Source organism: Colobus angolensis, unplaced genomic scaffold, assembly GCF_000951035.1.
Source record: "Colobus angolensis palliatus isolate OR3802 unplaced genomic scaffold, Cang.pa_1.0 Scaffold5, whole genome shotgun sequence".
Taxonomy (NCBI): Eukaryota; Metazoa; Chordata; class Mammalia; order Primates; family Cercopithecidae; genus Colobus; species Colobus angolensis.
This window is the reverse complement of record NW_012118487.1, coordinates 10281482-10304799: the sequence shown is the minus strand read 5'-3', so window position 1 is coordinate 10304799 and position 23318 is coordinate 10281482. Positions and strand designations below refer to the sequence as shown.

At 36.5% G+C, this 23318-nt stretch overlaps 1 protein-coding gene across 1 annotated transcript in view; it reads left to right on the top strand.

Moving 5' to 3' along the window:
• Window positions 1–23318, top strand: part of NEIL3 (nei endonuclease VIII-like 3 (E. coli)) — a 53306-nt gene that overhangs the window by 14154 nt on the left and 15834 nt on the right. Inside the window, exons 3-6 of the mRNA XM_011959579.1 lie at window positions 11664–11798; window positions 12086–12299; window positions 15709–15783; window positions 17434–17600. Of these exons, the coding sequence (XP_011814969.1) occupies window positions 11664–11798; window positions 12086–12299; window positions 15709–15783; window positions 17434–17600 (591 nt within the window). The remainder of the gene's footprint in view (window positions 1–11663; window positions 11799–12085; window positions 12300–15708; window positions 15784–17433; window positions 17601–23318) is intronic.

Sequence of the window (23318 nt, the reverse complement as noted above, 5' to 3'; positions counted from 1 at the left end):
TAGCAGGGAACATGTTTAAAGGTTGCTCACAGTTTTCCCTTGATACCCAACTTTTCACGAGCAAAATTGCCTGCAGAGTTTAGTTATAAAGTATGTGCATCTCACAGGTCGGGCCTTTTGATTCATTTGTTGAATCTCCTGGGATTCATTTGTTAATGAAAGTAGAATACAAGCATAGCCCTCTAAAAGAATCTGCCCTGTAAAAATCCATACATCAGAAAGATACATAATAGAGAGTGATTACTTCTCTACCTACTAAGTGATATATTTAAGTGCTTCTAAAAGTGCCAAGAAATACTAAAAAGTATTTGCTATACATTTATTTTAGGAGCACTGTTGTGGTGTTATGTGTGATTAATACCTGTACAACTTCTGAACACTTTCCAGTAACCCTTCAACTAAAACAACACAAACGTCACTTGAAGTTTTTGCTATAAATGTAACAAGTACTCCGTAGAAAAAACTGAAAAATAATGAAAAAATAAGTGTAAAATAATATATTCTCAATCCCACTAGCAGGTATAATCTTTATTAACTTTGGATGCATATATTGCCACATTGCCAGTATAATGTGTGCAAATATTTATATGCATGTTCACCCAGCTGCACTCACACTTAAGCTATCATTTTAATCAAAATGAACATAGCTGGGCATTTTGGACTAAAATTCAAAAATCAGATAGATAGATAAATAAATAAATATATTTTTCCAAGACCATTTGCTGTTTCCAGTTTGTGATTTACTCCCTCTGGCTTCTGCACTTATATGTGCTCAGAGACCAGAAACTATATTTGAGATATTTTGGAGGCTTTGTCATTTTAGAAATGCCTTATACATGATTGATTTTATAATTTATTGGGGTTTAAGTGAGGATGAACCTCAAATCAGTTATGCAAGAGATAATGTAATGATTCTTTTTAGTTTGCTGAAATGTCTTTATTGAATCCATCATATACTACTTATAGTTTTACAGCTTCAACATAGTTTCTGTACTGTCACATAACATGTTAGGGGAAATGGAAGTGTACTTTTACTCTGTATAATACTTTAATATTCATTCATATTGTTTGAAGTATCAGTGGTACTTTCTTTTCTTTTACTAAGTAGTCTCCCATTATATGAATGTACCATATTTTGTTAATTCATTCATCAGATGATGGACATTTGGATTGTTTCAAGTTTTTAATATTAAAATTGCTATGAATAGTCACATACATATGACATATATGTGTGGACATATATTTTCACTTGTCTTGGATAAATACGTTGGATTAGAATTTCTAAGTCATGGCCGGGCGCGGTGGCTCACGCCTGTAATCCCAGCACTTTGGGAGGCCGAGACGGGCCGATCACGAGGTCAGGAGATCGAGACCATCCTGGCTAACACGATGAAACCCCATCTCTACTAAAAATACAAAAAAACATTAGCCGGGCCTGGTGACGGGCGCCTGTAGTCCCAGCTGCAGGGGAGGCTGAGGCAGGAGAATGGCATGAACCCGGGAGGCGGGGCTTGCAGCGAGTGGAGATCGCGCCACTGCACTCCAGCCTGGGCGACAGACTCCTTCTCAAAAAAAAAAGAATTTCTAAGTCATTTGGTAAGTATATGTTTGACTTTAAGAGGAATTGCCAATTTGTTCTTAAAAGTGGTGGTACTATTTTGCATTCTTACCAACAGAGTATGAGAATTTCAGTTACTCAGCATCTTTGTCAGCACCTGGTATTGTCAGTCGTTTTAATTTTAGCTATTCTAATAGGTGTACAGCATATCTCATTATGATTTTGATTTTCTTCTCCCTCCTCACTAATGATATCTGATGCAAAGTGTTTATCTGCTGTTTTTGTATTTTGTAGGGTGACGTGTCTATTAATTTTTTCTCTTTTTATTGGATACATTTTGGTATTACTGAGTTATGGTATTCTTTATATATTCCAGGTGTAAGCCATTTATCAGATACATGTTTTTCAAGTATTTTCTCCCAATTTGTGGCTTTTCTCTTCATTTTCTTAACCATGTCTCTTGAAGATTAAAAACTTTTAAGTTTGATGAATCCTAATTTATCAAATTTTTCTTTCATGGTTCATTCATACTTTTTGTGACCAGTCTAAGAAATATTTGCCTAACGCAAATTAATCAAGATTTCCTTGTTTGTTTTCTTCTGGAAGTTTTATTGACTTAGTTCTTCTGTTTAGGATTATGATCTATTTTGAGTTCATTTTTGTATATGGTACAAGGCAGGAGTTGACTTTGTCTTTTTGCGTGTGTATTTTCCAGCACCAGTGTTGCAGAGATTATCCTTTCTCCATTGAATTTCTTTGCAACTTTGTTGAAAATTAGTTGACCACATATGTGTGGGTCTATTTCTGAACTCTCCATTGAGAAGAATATCAGATAAAATGATATTCTTTTATCATTTTTTGTGTCTGCCCTTTCACCAATAATACACTGTCTTAATTAAAGTAGCTTTGAAGTCAGTTTAAATTAAGTTTTGTCAGTCCCCTGACCTTATTCTTTTTTTTTTTTTTCAAAATTGTTTTTGTTAGTTATCTTTCTACATTTTAGACTTAGCTTGTTGATTTCTACAGAATTCTTTCTGGCATTTTGATTGGCCTTGTGTTGGATCTATAGATCAATTAGGTGATAATTCACATGTTAACATTATTGTCTTCCACTCCATGAACACAGTATATATTAATAAGTATTTAGATTTTATTAATACTTATTACTTATTAAGTATAAGTATACTTATTAATACTTATTGATACTTATTAATAAGTATTTAGATCTTCCTTCATTTCTTTCAGTATATATTAATAAGTATTTAGATCTTCCTTCATTTCTTTATTAGTATTTCATAGTTTTCAGATTCGGATGTATTTTGTATTTGTAACTAAGTGAGTTTTTTTGGTGCTATTGTAGAGGGTACATTTTTAAAGTTTCAATTTCTAATTGTTCATTCACAGAATATGGAAATACAATTTTTGTGTATATATTGACCTTGTATCCTGCAACCTTGCTGATATGATCTGGCTCTGTGTCCCCACCCAGATTTTATCTTGAATTGTAATCCCCACGTGTCGACGTGTGGGGGGCCCATAGTCCCCATGTGTCGAGGGAAGGAGGTGATTGGATCATGGGGGCAGTTTCCCCCATGCTGTTCTTGTGATAGTGAGTGAGTTCTCACTCGATCCTATGGTTTTATAAGGGGCTCTTCCTCCTTCTCTTTCTCTTCTCTCTCCTGCTGGCATCTGAAGAAGATCCTTGCTTCCCTTTCACCTTCCACCACGATTGTAAGTTTCCTGAGGCCTCCCAAACCAAGTGGAACTGCAAGTCAATTAAGCCTCTTTCCTTTATAAATTATCCAGTCTCAGGGAAGTTCTTTACAGCAGTGCAAAAAGGGACTAATACACTTGCTAAACTCATTATAGTTCTAGTAGCTTTTTCTTGTATACTTTTAGCATTTTCTATGTAGATAATCATATCATCTGTGAACTAAAGCAGTTTAATTTTTTTCCTTTCTAATCTATATGCCTTTTTTCAAAAAAAGTATACTGGGCAAGTTCTAGGTACACGTGCAGATTCTGCGGGTTTGTTACATAGGTATACATGTGCCATGGTGGTTTGCTGCACCTATCAACCTGTCATCTAGGTTTTAAGCCCCACATGTATTAGGTGTTTGTTCTAATACTCTCCCTTGCCTTGTCCCCCACACCCTATATACCTTTTATTTATTTTTCTTGTTTTATTGCACTTGCTAGGAACCCAGCATGATGTTGAGTAGTAGTGGTAAGAGCAAATAATTTTGCCTTGTTGTCTATGATATTAGCTTTATTTTCTTTTATTAAATCAAAAAATTTCCCTTTTATCTCTAATTCGTTGAATTTTTCAAGTATTTTTTCTGCATCTATTGAGATCATCATATTGCCTTTTTTACTTCATATGTTTCTTTGTGGAATTCTACATTGATTGATTTTTAAATTTTGAATGAGCCTTGCATTCCTGGAATATACTCCACTTTGTCATGATACATTATCCTTTCTATATGTTTCTGGATTCGATTTGTTAATATTTTAGAGGACTTTTGTATGTGTCTTCATGAGAGGTATTGCACTATAGTGTTATTTTTCTGTTACTGCCTTTGTCTAATTTTGGTATTAGGGTAGGGATGGCCTCCAAATGAGTTTTATCTGATATTCCAGAACATTTGTGTAGATTTGTTATTGGTGTAACATCAACTGGTCTAATGTATTTGGAGTTCCAGGAAGGAAAGAGAAAAAAACAAAACTGAAGACATTTTTAAAAGAAGTAATGGCCAAGAATTGTGCAGGATTAACAAAGCTGTGGAACAAGATCACATAATTTAACATTCTTGTAACTGTCATCCTAGAAGAAAGAAAGAAAGAACAGAAGACATCTTTAGATTTAAATGGCCAAGAATTTTCTAAACAAACCACAGATCCAAGAAGCAAAAGAACCTCAAACCAAACCAGATATCCCTCACACATACCTAGCCAATGTGCTAAAAACCAAAGATGAAGAGAAAATACTGGAAGCAGAGAACCATTACATATTAATACAAAGGAACAAAGCTAATAAATACATTGACAGAAATTATATAAGACAGAAGACAACCGAGCAATGTTTGCTGAAAGAAAAACCTCTCAACTCAGAATTCTAAATGCATCTAAAATGTCTATTAAAAATGAAGGTATAATAAAGACTTTTTCAAAAAAAAACAAAGAAGCTAAGAGAATATAGTACCAGGAGACCTACAGTGCAAGAAAAGTTAAAGTCTGTCCAGCATAAGGGATATAATAACAGATAGAAATCTGAATCTACAGAAAGAAAAAACTGGGAATGGGAAACTTGGAAGTAATTATAAAAGATGTTTTTCTTTTATGTTCTATATCTAAAGCAAGCATAATAATAACTTATTGTGGACTTTATAACATATGTCAGAGTAACAATAGTACAGATAATGAGATCGGAAAATGATGGTACACGACTTTAAGGTTGTTGCAATATGCGTTTTGCACATCATTTGAAGTTACACTTACCACAGTGTGAGATGTGTATTATAAAACCTAGAGCAACTACTAAAAAAAATTCAGAAAGTGGTAAAAGTAATCAGCTGCTAATGGAGATAAAATATAATTTTTAAAAACACTCAATCCAAAAGAAGGCATTAAAAGATGAACAAAGAACAGATGGAGCAAATAGAAAACAATAGTAATATAGTAGATGTAAATCAAAGCATTAAAATCATCACATTAAATGTAAATAATCTAACCATCCCAATTATTTGGCAGAAATTAATTGAATAAAAACACAAGACCCAACTATAACATGCCTATAAGAAAACCACTTGAAATATGAGGATGCAGGTTAAAATAAAAGGATGGAAACAGAAATACTATGGAAACACTTATCCAAAAAAAGCTGGAGTAGCTAGAATAAAAGCAAAGTAGTTATCAGATCAAAGAATATTACTGGGGGTAAAGAAGGACATTAAATAAAGATTAAGGGGTTAATTCATCAAGAAAATATAGTAATCCTAATAGAAATTCAAAAGATGTAAAGCAAGAACTGCTAGAATGGAAAGGGCAAAGAGAAACTAATATTGTTGAATAATTCAACACTCTCTTGTCAGTAACTGATAGAACAAGTGGGCAAAAATCAGTAAGGATAAAAGACCTGAGCAACACTATCAACCATCTTGACCTAACTGATAAGTAGAGAACATTCCACCCAACAACACTGCTTTTCAAGTGCACTTGGAACACTCAGCAAGATTGACCAGATTATGGAAAACAAAATAAGTCTTAACAAATTTAAAAGTATTGACATCATGAAAGAATCCTCTCTGACTGCAACGGAATTAAACTAGAAATTATTGAGATACCTAGAAAAATCTTTTTTTTCTTTTTTTTCAAATGGAGTCTCGCTCTGTTGCCCAAACTGGAGTACAGTGGAGCGATCTCAGCTCTCCGCAGCCTCCACCTTCTGGGTTCAAGTGATTCTCCTGCCTCAGCCTCTTGAGTAGCTGGGATTACAGATGCCTGCTACCAAGTCTGGCTAATTTTTTTATTTTTAGTGGTGACGGGGTTTCACCATGTTGGCCTTGCCGATCTCGAACTCCTGACCTCAGGTCATCCACCTGCCTTGGCTTCCCAAAGTGCTGGGATTACAGGCGTGAGCCACTGCACCTGGCTGAAAAATTTTAAGTATTTGGACATCATTGCGCTTCTAAACTCATGTGTCAAATAATTCACCAAGGAAGTTAGAACATATTTTGAATTGAATGAAAATGAAAACACCAGATCAAAATGTGTAGGACACAGCTAAAGCAATGCTTGAGGGAATGTTCTAGCATTAAATGTTTATTATAAATAAATAAAATTCTCTAAGATTTAAGCTTCCATATAAAAAACTAGAAGAATAAGAGCTAATTAAACCCAAAACAGACAGAAGGACAGAAATAATGAAGAACAGAAATCAATGGAATTTAAAAATGAAAGCAATAGAGAAAAAAAATCAATGAAGCAAATAATTGGTTCTTTGAAAAGCATAATAAAAATGAATGACACCAAAAATTGGTTCTTTGAAAAGTGTAATAAAAATGATAAGCTTTTAGCTCAATGCAGTCCAATGTAAACATGGGAGACATATATAATTTAAAATCTTCCAATAGCTGCATTAACTAAAGCAAAAAGAAATCAATTTTAATATTGTATTTTATTAACCTATGCAAAATATTTCAACTTATAAACAATTATTGATAAGCTATGTAACATTCTTTTTTTATACTAAGTCTTCAAAATCTGCTGTGCATTTTATAATTAGAGTACACATTAATTTGAACTACTCACATTTCCAGTGCTCATTTGCCACATGTGAGTAGTGGCTGCCATACTGGACAATGCAGCTCACAAATAAACACTATGAGGAATGACAAAGGGAACATTACTGCAGATCCTCAAGTTGTTATTTGAATAGAAATAGGACACTATATATTACATAACAAATTTATGTCCGTGAATTCAACAACTAAAATAAATGGACAGATTCCTTGAAAGACACAGATTATCAAAACCTACTCTAGAAAAGTAAATAATATGAGGTTTTTTTTATGTTTTAAACGAGTTGATAGTCTACAACCTCTCAAGAAAGAAAACTCCAGGCATATTTAAGGAACATGCTCTGTTTTATCTTTTTCATCTTTTTTTCTCTTTCTTAGGTTTGGATAATTTCTATTAATCTATATTCAAGTTAATTTATTCTTTCCTCTGCTCTGTGCAGTCGGCTGGTCTGCTTATTGAAGAAATGTCTTATCCCTGCTGTCATGTATTTTTGTTTCTCTGCTGAAATATCACACCTGTTCAAGTACCTTTATATTAGATCCTTACATGTGTTAAATCATTAACATATTAATAACTAATATACAATATAAAATTTAAATAAGAATCAATATTTTAAGTTTAAAATTAATTTAACATTACTTTTAAATCACCTGTCTCATAGATCTGACATCTGGTGCATCTTTGGGTCTGGCTCTGTTGAATCCTTTATCTCTTGATATCTTTATCTCTTGATACTTTTTTAATCTTTGTGTATATATATGTGTCTTATAATTTTTTTTTAATCCTAGACATTGTCTATAGAAGACGAAAAGCTAAATCCCAGGCACCATGTATAGACAAATAAGAGCTAAATAATATTTAAGCTCAGAAACAGACATGCTTCTTCTATTAGTCATTAGTGTCAGGGATTGAGTGAGTCTAGTAAAGTAGTTGACCTTGGTTTGAGTTTTGCTTTGTTTGGGTTGTCTTCAGTGCACCAACAACTTCAAAACTCCAGCTGCTACTGCTACTTTATGCCTTGTGTGTGGACTGGGTTGGCAGTGGATGGTTTCTCTGTTGCTGCTCGACTGTCAGCTTTCAGCACATATTGCATATTCACATCACAGAGAAAGTCTCTCCATGTTCTTACCTCTCCACCATGTAGGCTGCTGTTGCTTGTGACTCAGTGGGAGGCTCATGATGGAGATAGTGGGGATTTTTACTTCTGGACTAGCCTGAGACTTGGGCAGGCCTTTGTGTATGTAGAACTCAAGGTCTCAGTTTTCTTAGGGTTACTGTCACTTGCCCTCCTATGGCAGCCAAGCTCTGCCTTGCATCTGTGGGTGTACTTGGGTCTGAGAGCTTCCTCCCTCTCTTTTAGTGGGAGCGGATTTCTCTTTGTATCATCACAGTATTTTGTGCCAAAGCTGATTTTCTGTTTCAACTCTAGGGATAGATGGCTTTTGCTTCTACCTCACCCTCAACAGGCCAGAGTACCTTTGCCTGGCTGGGTGGCTGAAGGGTTTCCTGCTGCTCTCCTGTAGCAGACTGCTTATGGTTGTTACTCAGTATAAGACATATTGTTTGGGCAGAGGAAGTTTCCCGTTCCTCCCTCAAGGACAGATATGATCTTTGTTTCTACCTCTCCCTTGGCCCCAGAAGCTTAAAGACTTTTTTTAAGACTTTGGCTTCATCTGAAAGAAGTGTCCAAGAAGCAGACAGAGTTTCATGAAGACAGGGGTCATCCCAGCATGAGCAGCTCTTTCAGGTCTCTTGCTGTCACTCATATCTTTTACATGGGCCCACGAGTGTGTACTCTCCTTGTGTCTGGGGTTCCAGGGATTCTAAACTGTCACACCAGCTCACATTCGGTATCTAAAAGTTTGTTGAAAATTGTGCAGTTTTCTGCTTTCCCATTTGTATAGTAGCCTTCTCTTCCTCTTGTACTCTGCCATAGGTGAAGCAATTTGTGTATTCTGACTTTACTTTCCATGGAGGGGCTTGTCACATTTTGGAATGGAGCTTACCTGGTTGCATTGCAATCCCATGTCTCTGATGGGCTTAAGAAAATGTATGATTTTGTAGATAATGTGATTTTTTTTTATCCTTGTTGGAGTGGTAGCTATGTTCACTTTCAGCCTTCTGTATTCTAAGTAGAAGCAGAACTCCTTTTTTTTTTTTTTTTTTTAGCTTTGTTAAAACTGTATCTTTTTACATTCTCTTTTTTCAAATTCCCAGCATAGGTTTTACAACTATTATATTCTACATTTTACACTCTTTGTTACCCTTAGGACACTTCTGACCACTTGAAAATTTTTATAGGCAATTGCCTTATTTGCAAAATGTAGTTGTCATTACTGTGAAACTGTGACAGTACTGCTTTGTTTATGCTGTTTGTGCTTGCTTAAGGATGTTCAGATTATTCTGACAGTGATAGCTGGGAGAATACAGCTGATTCTTAAAATAGGATCAGGGCTTATTTACTAGTTTATTTAGAAAGCTATTTCTAATGAGAGGAATTTTCTTACTCTTAATTGAATTTTTAGTTTGGATACAATTTTCATATTAGAACTTGGTTGCAAGTGACAGAAGCCCAACTCAAGCAAATTCAATAATTATTTATTATCTTTTGTTGACTTTGGTACCAAAAACTTTTTTAAAATTTAAAAAATCATATGGAGTGTCTTACAAAACCTGAAGAGAATACAGACAGGCTTCAAGGAGAACTAGAGCAAGCAAAGACTAAAAGCTATTAGGATTCTCTTCATTTCTTCACTCTGTTCCTCACCGAAATCTTCTGTAGTCTTCCTCTCTGCATAGAGACCTTCCTTTGCTTTACTGGGGCTCACGTTGGGAATCATTCCCACAGACAGCTCTCATATTAGATCTCTTAATGCTAACAGGATCTCCCTGGGTCCTACATCTTTAAATTCATCAGAAAAACTGATGAATCCAGCTTGGATACTGATGGATCTAGCTTGGGACAGGTGTCCATTTCTGAATCAACTGTATCAAAGGCACAGGATCTGAGAAAATGGCAGAGACCTGTTCAGGTTAAGCCTGATGCCCACCTTTGGACCAAGCAACTGTGGTTGGCAGGTAGACTTCTATTACACAGAATGAATTGTCTCGGCTAACCTTTTGGGTTGGTAGAAGGAGCTTGGAATAGAAATAAGGATCTGATAAAATTTTCCTAAACTAATTAATTATGAGGAATCTTGAAAAGCAAATGAAATCCTGAAAATGTCTTTTCTTTATGTAGTATGGGCCTATGTACTGGTTTTAAAACAAAAATCAGTATCAATTGTTGTTGCAGTATAGATATTTACTCTGCCTCAAATATTTTCATGATACTGATATATTTTTTGTAGTTTAAGATCAAAGGTACTTAGTAATGAACCCACGAGATGTGTTGGTTTATTGGTGCTCAATTATAATATCTAACTATTGAATAAAACAAAATAAATAAAAATAAACATTTTATGCACTTTTTTCCTAAAAATGAATGGATTTATAAGACAGAGCCATACTTATTTGATCTAAGGTTCTTGCTGGGGCTACTCCTGCATTTGAATTGGGTCTTAACCTTTGAGATTTTTTATGTGGATGTGGTTTCATTATAGAAAGTGATTTAGAATCCACTTTATGAGCCATGCAGCTGAAAAGATTTTAGATATGATGGCTTCTGGGCATGACAGTTGTACACCTTTCACTGGGGTTGCACCTCCGTAAGCTAAATTATGGAGTACTTGCAAGCACACATTTTTCCTGTCAAGAACTATGGGGCATGCAAAATGCATTTATGATTGATAGCAGGGCACACAGAGTTTAAAACCCACATTTTAAAGTTAGACTGGTTAACCTTGTACAATACTATAACATGGTGCTTCGCAATTAGAAGCACAGAGCAGTAACATTTGCTGCCAAAAGAGCCATATTTATTAACTCAACAAAGCTATAAGGAGCAGGATTTGAAAGGTGGAACACAGTATTTCATCTTGAGAATCATTTTTGATCTTCATCATCAGAGATCTGACAGAACTACTTTAAAAAAAAAAAAACTGGACATGCTAATCAATCCTATAAAATCTGAAAGGTTATGAATTTTTCATCACTGCATTGTGGCTTTCAACTTAACCATCAATATTAATAAATCTCCTCTTCCCAATACATATAAAGGTAAAAGAAAACGAAAAGAATTGAAGACAATAACATTTTGACTTGTTCTCTCTCTTTTTTTTTGATACATAAGATTTTGCAAAAATAAAAAAATTGTTTCATTTCTTAGTGCAAAACAAGGGGGGAAAGAGTGTCTTAAATCATAGATATTATTTTGCAATAGGTAAATATTTCCAGTCCACTGTGGTTAGAAATAAGGAATTTGAATATTAGTGGCTTTGTAGAATTTATGAAAACACAAACTATAGGCAACTTAAACTTAGCCTTATCTCATCCCAAGCCTTTGAATCTGAGAAAATGCCAAGAGATGCTAGACTGTTCCGTGAATAAAAGATACTTCGTCTGACAAGAAAAGAGGAGCAGGGATGTATTTTCTTGGGCTTAGTGTTGGTACCTTATTATTTCTCTGAGAAGTTATTTTACTTTTGACTTGAAAAACTGATTGTCATGTCTTCTATCTTTATAAGGATACAAAGTCATGAGAGAAAAATATATAATAATCTTACTACTGGTTTCTGCCCTTTAAAAGTGTCTATCCTGACTAACATTTGTTTGCTTATAATCCAAAAAAAATGATAGTACAGGGAAAAATCTTGATCAATGATATACTTTCTGCCACTCAAAAATGGGTTTGATTTTGTTTCAGGATTCATTTCGGAATGAAAGGCTCCGTCATGATTAATCCACTTGAGTATAAATATAAAAATGGAGCTTCTCCTGTTTTGGAAGTGCAGCTTACCAAAGATTTGGTTTGTTTCTTTGACTCATCAGTTGAACTCAGGTAAAAAAATAAATAAATAAAAGTACTTAAGCTGCAGTACTACAGAGCGTGGTTTGGGATGTCACATGTGTGACTAAAGAAACAAATAAATAAATAGTTTGTATTTGATGAAACCTCATTTTAAAGAAGCCTTCAGATAATATAATTTGTAAGATCTTTGTTGTTTGCATATATAACTCTTATACCGTGATTAACATAAAGTGCTTATAGCAAAGCTCATTTTAAATGACACTTTGTGAAATTATAACCAGACTTATGATTAATGTGTTTTGTATTCCTTTCTATAGAAACTCAATGGAAAGCCAACGGAGAATAGGAATGATGAAAGAATTAGATGTATGTTCACCTGAATTTAGTTTCTTGAGAGCGGAAAATGAAGTTAAGAAACAGAAAGGCCGGATGCTAGGTGATGTGCTACTGGATCAGAACGTATTGCCTGGAGTAGGGAACATCATCAAAAATGAAGCTCTCTTTGACAGTGGTCTCCACCCAGCTGTTAAAGTAGGTTTTAAGTATTTTTTTAAGTTATCTCTTGAGTTTTCAGTACTCTGAAGGAACCGACATGGAAGTCTTAACTTTGCATTGCAGTAACACAGTCTCCTCAAACTTCAGGTGTCCCGCTTCCCACGTCTACCCAGGTCAATTTCCCGGTGCAGCCGGCTCCGACCACCGCACATGCAGTAGCCTTGTGCACACCCTCCCTCTCCACATTTCACTCTCTCAGTCTTCCTTAACTTGCCCTGCTTTTTGTTCTCTCCATACCAGGTATCCCTTTCAAACAACATATTTACTTACTATACTGATGGTTTAAAAGCTGTCTCCTTCTGCTAGAGCACAGTCTCAAAAGAAAACAAGGCTTTTGTTCACTGAAGTATCCCAACATCTAGAACATGGCCTGTGGTGTATGGTAGGCATTAGATATTAATATTTGTGGAAGATGTGAATGAGCTAACTTACAACTTATTTTCTCTCTGGCATATTAAGTACATGTTCTGCACACATTCATGTATTCCTGATTACAGCTGTTGGTGACGTTAGAAGCTGCTGTTGTAGTGTAAGGATAGCAGTGGAAGTCAGGCAGCAGAGTCCAAGGAATAAGTGATCAGTGAGGAAATGGAAACAAAATGTAGAGCCCTTGTTCACATAGGCCAGAGTGAAGGGAAAATATTGACCTGCTAGAGAGGATACCAGGACAAGACATGAGTTTGTTACTTTATTTTGTTCTTGTTCTGCAACTGGAGAGACTTGAACTTACTTATATGTTGCAAAAAAACAAAAAAAAAAAAAAGTGGTTGAAGGGCAGAGGTTCCACCTGTAGAAAAGGGAATGGCGATGAATACGGCAGTGTTCTAAGAGGGTAAGAGAGGTGAGAACCCAAACCCAGGTAGAATACATACATTTTAGTTTCTAGGAAAGACCTCTACATTGGGGCTTTTATCAAGACCTGTTGTTACTAACTAAATTAATTTTTTAGCTCTTTTAGCTGAATTATTTTGTACATAAATCACTCTATTAACTAAATTATCTGTTACATAAACCCAGGTTATTTGTTTACTTTGCGTAGATACTTACTAGATAGTTTTAGTCATACCAAAATTAGTAGGAATTAAGCTTTAAAAGAAGCCAGTTAATGATAGGTCTAGATTAGATTCTGCTTTTTGATACTTGGAACAAGTGATTTCAGTATGGAAGTAATGAAACAGAACTTTAACAAGAGTGAGCTTTTGAAAAATCACTTAGACCTCTATGAAAGATGTTTTTGAAAAAAGGAACCCAGGGTATTGTTATCTGTGATGCATGGATAATTTACTTTTTATCTCTGCTTCCAGCCAGCCATCCATCTAGGAAAAGATAATTTACCCATAATGCCTGGGGGTTTAAAAATTAATGACATTGACCAGGCATGGTGGTTGATGCCTGTAATCCCAGCACTTTGGGAGGCCAGGATGGGTGGATCACGAGGTCAAGAGGTCTTCAAGACCATCCTGGCCAACATAGCGAAACCCTGTCTCTCCTAAAAATACAAAAATGAGCTGGGCATGGTGGCACACGCCTGTAGTACCAGCTACTTGGGAGGCTGAGGTAGGACAATCACTTGAGCCCGGAAGGCAGACGTTGCAGTGAGCAGAGATCGCGCCACTGCACTCCAGCCTGGCAACAGAGTGAGACTCTGTCTCAAAAAAAAAAAATTCTGAAGTTTAGCTATTGCCTTCTTAAAAGCACATGTACAAAAATTACTGAAAAAGTACAGTTTAACCTTTCAAGGTGTGACTTAATATAGTATGTAAGATATGGAAAGTAATAAATGTTTTGGATGTATACAAGTTTTAAAGTGTCAGTGAACAACTGAGGAATATTTATAATACTTTCAGGATGACTGTGTTGATTAGATTTTCACTTTTATACTCACTGATAAATGATTTTCTTTGTACATGTATGTGGCTGTTTATATGCAGCCTTCCCTCCGTATACACAGGGGATCAGTTCCAGTACTGCCTTTACCAAATCCATGCATACTCAAGTCCTGTAGTTGGCCCCTAGGGAGACTGCTATACAAAAAGTCAGCACTACACTCATGCAGGCTTCACATCTCACAAATATTATGTTTTTCATCCATGTTTGACTGAAAAAAATCTACATCTAAGTGGACCTGCTCAGTTCAAACCTGTGTCGTTGAAGGGTCATATTCACACACAGACAACAAGCATGAGGCATCAGACGGTTTCTTTCGGGATTGCCATTGACAGCACATGTGCCAAATAATAATTCTGCAAGGGTAACACTGAGATTTATGCTAGGCTGTGTCAGAAAAAAGTTCTGCAGTAAGGTCTGTGTCTGAGCTCTTCCATGTGTTAATAAGCACTTTGATATTAATGCATGTATATAAATGCATATCTTTTTGAAAGCTCGATCGTGACCTTGGTGGTCATCTACTCCTGTGCCTATTTTCCCTTCCCTTCTTTCTGTTTTATATTGTTCTTGGTAATTTTTTTTTTCGAGTCCAGCAAGACCTTTCAAGGTGTCTGATAAACAATGCTGAGACTTTGAAGGTGTCTCATACAGAATAAATAGTCAATAAATGCTTGAATTTATAATTAAAACTTATAAATAGGAATCGTATTTTTGTCAGTAATATTATCAGTTCAAAATAAAATTACTGTTAACGATACTAAATAGATCGGTGAGAAATAGAGCTCTAGAAGATATGCATATACGATTGACTCTTGAACAACACAGGAACTGGGGTGCTAACCACCCCCCATTGAAAATCTATATACAATTCTCTACTGTTCAAAAACGTAACTACTAATAGTCTACTGTTGATCAGAAGCCTTACTGATAACACAGTTCACACATATTCTGTATGCTTTATTGTTACATATGTATTCTTACAATAAAGTAAGCTTGAGAAAAATTGTTATTAAGAATATCGTAAGAGCCAGGTGTGGTGGTCTGCGCCTGCAGTTGCAGCTTCTTGGGAGGCTAAGGCGGAAGGATGGCTGAGCCCAGGGGTTTGAAGCTGCAGTTAGCTATGATGGCGCCGCTGCACTCCAGCCTGGGCAATAGAGTGAGACTGTGTCTCTAAAATAACAAAAGAATATCATAAGGATTATATTTACTATTCATTAAGTGGAAGTCGGTCATCATAAAGATCTTCCTCCTCATCATCATTACATTGAATAGATTGAGGAGGAAGAGGAGGGGTCGGTCTTGCTGTCTCAGGGATGGCAGAGGCGGAAAAAAAATCTGCGTATAAGTGGACCCTCGCAATTCAAACCCATGTTGTTCAAAGGTTAACTGTATTCAAAATCTATTTACAGTTCTCTTTCACAGAATTGGCTAGGCATATTATTTCTTACAGTAATAAGCAAGTCATGAAACTGGGCTCCACTGTTTTTTCCACTTTAAGGTTTGTCAATTAACAGATGAACAGACCCATCACCTTGTGAAAATGGTACGTGATTTCAGCATTCTCTTTTACAGGGTAAGAGCAAAATTTTTCAACTATGTAAAATGTAAAATGTCAGTGGTTTCCTTTTGGATTGCACCAAAAAATGTGAAAGCTGTATATAGCCATCTAGTGGAAAGAGCATGGAGGTGCATTAAGGGAGAGTGACATTATGTGGGTGTAATTAACATCTTGAAATTCTAGGTCATAGGTCAGTTCAAACTCGACTAACTATAATCATATTCAATTATCTTTATACCAAGTTGGGAGCAGCCATGTTAGCATTTTACAGACCCTTTTCTATTTTTGGATACATAAAATATAGAAAGTCTAGAAAGGCTGACCTACAGTAACACTTTCAGATAACCTTAGTTCCATCAGGCTTTGCCACTGACTAGACCTTCGTTCAGTCCAGTTTGCCACTTAACTATCTGTGTGGTTTAGTTTCTTTGGATGACTTTATCTAAGTTTAGTTTCTTCATCTGTAAAATGGGATAATAATGTTTCTCTGTCTACCACAGTTTTGAGAAGGAAGTACTTGCTGACTTGTAAATGTGGAACGTTATATACTATATGCATATATAGAATTCAATAAACACATTTTATCTTTTAAGCAAAGGATCACAAATACGTCTTTTCTTCACAGTCTATTTTCTGTATCCAAAATTTTCATTTTTACTATGTTCAGAAAGGCAGGTATTGTAGCATTCTTTATTAATTGGCCTAAAATATGAATGAACCTCTTGCTCTGCAGATCTGTCTTGAGTAACTATGGCTATTTTAAAATCGCATTTGCTTATTTCTTCCTCCAGAAAAAGATGACCATAGAAAACTGCCCATTTCCACCCAGATTAAATTGGGTCTTCCAATACTTTCCTTAAATTAATATAAATTGTGTAATTTTCAGCTCATATATGGTAAGCTGTATTTCTGGGCTTTTAAACTTTCACACTGTTGATGGAAACCCAAGATATTTTCTTTGCAGGGGGCTTAAATATTTGTGAGTGGAATAAAACTCACAAAGTATATCAAAATATCTTTTGAAGTAGAATTTATACCAAAATGGAATATATTCTCTTATTCTCTGCTAGGATGGTATTTGAGTGTTTATTTTCTTTCTTTCTTTCTTTCTTTTTTTTTTTTTTTTTTTTAATTGAATCTCTAAGGTTAAAAAAGAAAAAAAAAATGTCCTTTTTCAGGTTAACAAAGAAAATACTCTTACTGAATTTTGTCCCCTAGAAGTAAGTTTTTTGGTTGTTGAAACTGAGTGAGCAGTTTCAGTCTTCTAAAAATAATCAGATTTAAAGCTAATCTAGCCTTTTTCCTTTAACTGTATAATTATGGTTAATTAAAAAAGCCTTAAAAGTGTAAAAGACATTTTTAAATATAGAACTTTTACATCTCATTTAGATAAGAGGATAAAGCTATGCAAAGAGCAATTTTGAATACTAATGTCATAAAATGACTTATTTCACACAAATTTTATTTGACAAATATTACCAAATCTTGTCAATACCTTTTTCTCTGATGAAAGAAAAGATTATATTGACATATGTACAAACGTATGTAAATTTTTAACAGATGGTTTTCAGAGATGACCTTCAAGACTGTGTCTTTGGCTCCTTGGCAGCACTGTTTTGTGGATAACAGAATTTTTTGTTTTTTTGTTTTTTTGTTTTTTTTTAGTGCCGTAAAGCAGGACTTCCTGTCTCTAAACACTATAACGTTTACAAGCGTCCTAATTGTGGTCAGTGCCGCTCCAGAATAACTGTGTGCCGCTTTGGGGACAATAACAGAATGACATATTTCTGTCCTCACTGTCAAAAAGAAAATCCTCAACATGTTGACATATGGTAAGATATTGAATTTAAAGGGATACCATTTGCCCTAACCATCTAACTAAAAGGCTAATAATCAGAGAATATAGCTGAATAACTGTCAGGCTATTCAGAAGAGAACATAAATCAAAAGTATTTTAGTCCTTGGAAGGAAATAGTAAATAACGTCACCAAAGAATCCGAAGGAGCCAAAGGTGATTTATGGACTAGTTCTGAATTTAGGTAGAAAATCTCTGGCTCAGGGAATAATATGTAGCCTTTACCTTTAACCTAGTTTGTAAAGTGAGTACCGGAGATGTCAGTAATTGGGAAAAAATGCAACTACCTTCAAAAGTCTCTGCTTCACTTAGAAATAATATTATAAAACACGAGCAAGAGCTTTTTACAGATTGTATGTCTTGTTGGTGAAATAATAGACCACTTACTAAACTCACGTGTGGTGGTTCTGCCAGTTGCCGAGTATGTCTCTTCCAATGATGCCTTCCAGAACTGGAGAAATGACTGCAGGATAGGTTTGAGGACTTACTGTGAGAGGTATTTGAGCTAAAACTCCATTGATCACCTGACCTGACTGGTGGTGGATCACAATGATATTTTTGTCTCCTGGAATTAGTGCCAGTTCAGAGCCAGTGTCCAATAATCCTAAAAAAGTCTGATTGTTTCCTTTTTCCCCAATGTACAGTTACCTTGGTAACAGGCCATAGGACCTTTTGGGGAAATCTAAGAGAAAGATTATACAGTATAAAGCAGCTGCATAGCAGTATATGTGATTATAAACCAGTAGTACCAGTATGACATGAAGCACATCAAATGGTGCACGGGTTCAGGGATATTAGAGGTTTACATGTGCAGGAAGGTTGGGAAGATCTCAAAGAAAGCATCATTTGAATGGAGCTCCTTGTTCCACTCTTTCCCCCCTTCTCCCTACTATCCTTGACTTTAAAAAAAGTATCCTTTGAAATTTACTTTTAAAAATAGAATTTTGATTAAATGATAAAGCAAACAGTATTTAATTGGAAAAAAGGAGCATGACCACAAACCTTGAATCATTAATAAATATGGCATGGTGGAGGGATGATGAGAATACTGGCCAACCCCAAGAGAGGCTCCACGTTGTGGAAGAGTAAAAGCTAGTTTTTCAGGGAGGATGGGATCAAATGGTGGTGGTCATTAGTAGTTTGGGGAATGGTTAACGGTCTTTCCTAAATTAGCGCATTAAGGACTTTTAGCTGATTGTAGCATACTTAACATGGAAAACGAAGAGACTGAAAACGCGTGTAAAGAAGCTGGTGCAGAGTAACGGGCAAATGATGGTTACCAGCCTGGGGTCAAGACACTGGACATGGTACCCTAGTAAAACTTTTTAAAAGTCAACAAGGACTGTGGCAGATTTGATAGGTAGGAAAATGCAAAAGTCTTCAGGACCAAATGATAAAAATGTTCACATTGTGGGTCTGGGAAAATGGGCTGTAGCAGTGAAGATGCAGTGCGTGTTAGATATGGGAAAGAGCCGTGGAATATCCAGGAAGACGTGTCTTAGGGGCTGCGATCCAGGATGAGAGAGGCTGTCGGCACAGTGCTGTTGACTGAAGCATTCCAACTTCTCAGTTCACTAAGAATGAAAAAGGAAATGAGCCAAGGTCTGAGCTTCAGCAAATACCTATAACTACAGAGTGGGCAGGAAAGAAAAAGCAAAGGAAACAAAACCGTAGGATTGGACATAGGTAGAGACTGAGGGCACTACTAGGCTGTGGGAAACCCAGGAGGTGGGAGGGGCTATCATGTCTGTAGAGCTCGGGGACAGGGGAGGGAGCTGGCGTGCAGAGGAAATCCCAGCTTATGTCTCCATAAATATGTCTAGAGCTGCGTGCTTTCTCTTGGTGTCCTTGCGTTTCATTTTCTGCATCACTCTTCTTGTTCTCCAGTACTTTTCTCTAAACCACTCTACTCATCTACTTCACCCCATGTTACTATTATAGACATCTGAAATAGATTTAGATAATTATATATATGTATAATATACACTTATGGTTTTTTAATTTTTTTATGAACATTCATACTTTTTTTATGAACAAGAACTTTCATAATTTTTTATGAACGGGAAATTTTTTTGTAATATAGGTATACAGTTATTTGACCAAATAACTAGATACTGCATTGAATACAATAGCTGGCAGATAGAAGACCTTCACTATATGTCTACTGAATAAATAATTAATGTTCTGTATTGGTTTTCTATGAATTGGTATCTTTTGAGATTAAAAAATTATCAAATAATTATGTTATTTATCATATAAATACTTGTCAATGTCAAAGGTTTTTTGGAAACTAGATTTCAAAGACCCCACAATTCCCCAAAAGAGACCTATGAGTTAGGGAAGGCTGTGCTCAAAATGTTCTGGGCCTTGTAATCCCTCTTCCCTCCTGACCTGATTCTGTTTTCTGCATTGGCACTCAGCTTGGAACTTTGTTTGATAAACCAACTATACACTGTGAAATAAATATTTACATATTTTAAAAAGCTTGAAAACCGGGACGATTTGCCCTGTTCCTAGATTTTTTTGTGAATAAGTACATCCCATTTATTTTCTGGATGAATATTTGAACCTTTTTTATGTTGACTAAATTTTCTCATTTTAATGTAAAGTCATTTTAAGTTAAGTTGAAGAAGTCTGAAAAGGACACTACCAATTATTTAAATCCTCCTGTTTCTTCTGTCGCTGAAAGCTTACTGAACTCCTCATGCAGTCCTCCCCCAATTTTCCAGTTTCCACTGATCATATCACACTTTAAATACTGATACTATTTATTGTTGGGTTTTTGTTTGTTTGTTTGTTTGTTTTGAGTCGGAGTTTCAGAGTCTCACTCTCGTCACCCAGGCTGGAATACAGTGGCGCGATCTCGGCTCACTGCAGCCTCCGCCTCCCGGGTTCAAGTGATTCTCCTGCTTCAGCCTCCGTAGTAGCTGGGATTACAGGCACCCACCACCATGCCCAGCTAATTTTTGTATTTTTAGTAGAGACGGGATTTTGCCATGTTGGCCAAGCTGGTCTCAAATCCCTGAGCTCAAGTGATCCGCCTGCCTTGGCCTCCCAAAGTGCTGGTCCATGTGAGCCACCATGCCCCGCCTATTGTTGGTTCTTAATTATTTGCTAGCTAATATAATTTATGTATGTGAGTATTATTTCCTTTAAAGAAAACGGAGGAGGTAGTCTTTACCTTTCATTAGGGACTTTAAATTTTTTTAAATTGTTATTTGCTTTATTTATTAGGGCCTACTATATGCCAGGTACTGGTAATACACAGACAGAATAGAACACAGCCTCTCAAAGTGCTCAAGGGCTAGTGTGAGAAGTAAATGATAAATAGACAAAGCACCGTGATGGAATTGCCGTAAAGGGACTTGTTTATCCTAATGGCAATGGAAGTATGGAGGAAGAAACACTTAAGTCTACTAGGAAGGACAAGGAAGTCTTTCTGAAAGAGGCAGTCTTTAGTATAGAAAGAAATAGTAACTCATCAAAGACAAGAGGTAGGAAAAGGATTTTCTAAAAGACGAAACAGCACATGGGAAAGTATACAGGGAAAACATTTGGAAAGCCACCCACAGGGAGGATATTTTGTTCCTTCAGGAGCACATATTCAGGTCTCTAAAAACCATCTAGTTTGGAAATGTGGCGGTAGTTGGTTGCCAGTCAATGAGAATTTAGTGCTGTCTGCAAACCACTCTTTAAGCACGTGTAATCTGGCAGAAATTTTTGAGGGCATGGAGCAGTTAGAGGGCACTTGAGAGACATAAGAAAACCTATGATGGGTTAGTCTTGGTAGGATAAACTTGTTCAGGGGAAAATCTGATTGTGTAGTTGTCACATTTAAAACATAATTTGAAGGTCTTGACTACAGTGAAACCCACCTCAACGTCTCATAAACAAAAATGGCAATTTATGGGTCATGTAGCGAAAATGAGTATTGGAGTAATTCACAGAATTAATAGAAAAGCCGTAGGGACCAGAGCCTCGGAGGCTGGAACCCATGAAGGTGACCTTGGCTCTCCACAGACAGAACAAGTAGAGAAAACGTGGGTCTAAGCTGCTTCCTGTTTAAGCCCCTTATCGCAAGCTTCATGATAATAAATTATTTCTGGTTTCAGCAAAAGAACTATATTCTTGAGGGCTTCTGGGAAGTTTTGGTGCTCCAAGAATAAGGATTCAAAGTAGACTGAATGAAATAGCAATCATATATTGATTAAAATAGAAGGTGGACAGCAGCTTTTTATTCAAGCCTTTAAATGCCACTTTATTTTGCAGAACTTCCTTTTTAGTTTTATTAACATTTATATTGGTATTTTTTATAAAAAATCTACTTTGTTTAGACAAAGAAAAATCAATTGCTTCCCATGCCAGGAACTTGTTTCCATTGAGAAATGCAGAGATACCTTAGAGCAGGGGTTTCCAACCCCCAGGTCACAGACCGGCACTGGTACCAGTACATTAGCGCATGAGCTCCACCTTGTATCAGATCAGTGGGGGCCTTGGATTCTCATAGCAGCGCGAAACCTATTGTGAACTGTGCATGCGAGGGATCTAGGTGCCAAGCTCCTAAGCCTGCTGGTCTCCCCCACACCCCACCCAAGCCCACCACGTCAATAGAAAGATTGTCCTCCACAAAACCAGTCCCTTGTGCCAAAAGAGTTGGGGACCGCTGCCTTAGAGGCACTGCCATTCCCCACTTGTGTTTTTATGCCCCTCCCCATTTCCCGCCCTAGGGTAGTCTGAGATGATAGCTGAATCTGATAGTATTCGCAATCACTGGGAATGCATGGAGGAAGGCAGAAAGGTCCAATGGAGAGCCTTGCTGTTGCCTTAATTTTCATGATCAAAAGAAAAGGATCCCATTAAAGAGAGGTATAAGAAACAGAGCTATAGGATCAAAGATGGGAAGTGATGGAGAGAATTAAATTCAACTGAGTTAGCTGGCACGGTGACTCATGCCTGCAATTCCAACACTTTGGACAGCTGAGGCAGGAGGATCGCTTGAGGCCAGGAGTTCAAAACCAGCCTGGGCAACATAGCAAGACTCCATCTCTAAAAATAAAAATAAAATTAGCCAAGCATGATGGTGCATGCCTGTTGTCCCACCTACGTGGGAGGCTGAGGCAGGAGGATCACCTGAGCCCAGGAGTTCGAGATCACAGTGAGTAATAATCACTCCACTGCACTCCTGTCTTTAAAAAGATTTAAATTTAAAAAATTTAAAAATAATTCAGCTGAGTTAGAGAGGGTGAGGCTTGAAGAAGGCTATTTTATTGGACCTCCGGGAAATAGGTGGTTTTCAAGAAAGCAGTTGTAATCGATATGTAGGGGCAAAATTTGTTCATTAAACCTATATTTATTGAATACTTATAGAATACTATATTCTAGTGGGAGGAGATCATTTTAAGAAAAACTTGGCCGGGTGTGGTGGCTCATGCCTGTAATTCCAACACTTTGGGAGGTCAAGGTGGGTGGATCACCTGAGGTAAGGAGTTCCAGACCAGCCTGGCCAACATAGCAAAACCCCGTCACTACTAAAAATACAAAAAATTAGCCAGGCGTGGTAGCATGTGCCAGTGATTCCAGCTACTTGGGAGGCTGAGGCAGTAGAATCATTTGAATATAGGAAGTGGAGGTTGTAGTGAGCCGAGATCATGCCACTGCACTCCAGCCTGGGCAATAGATTGAGACTCTCCAAAAA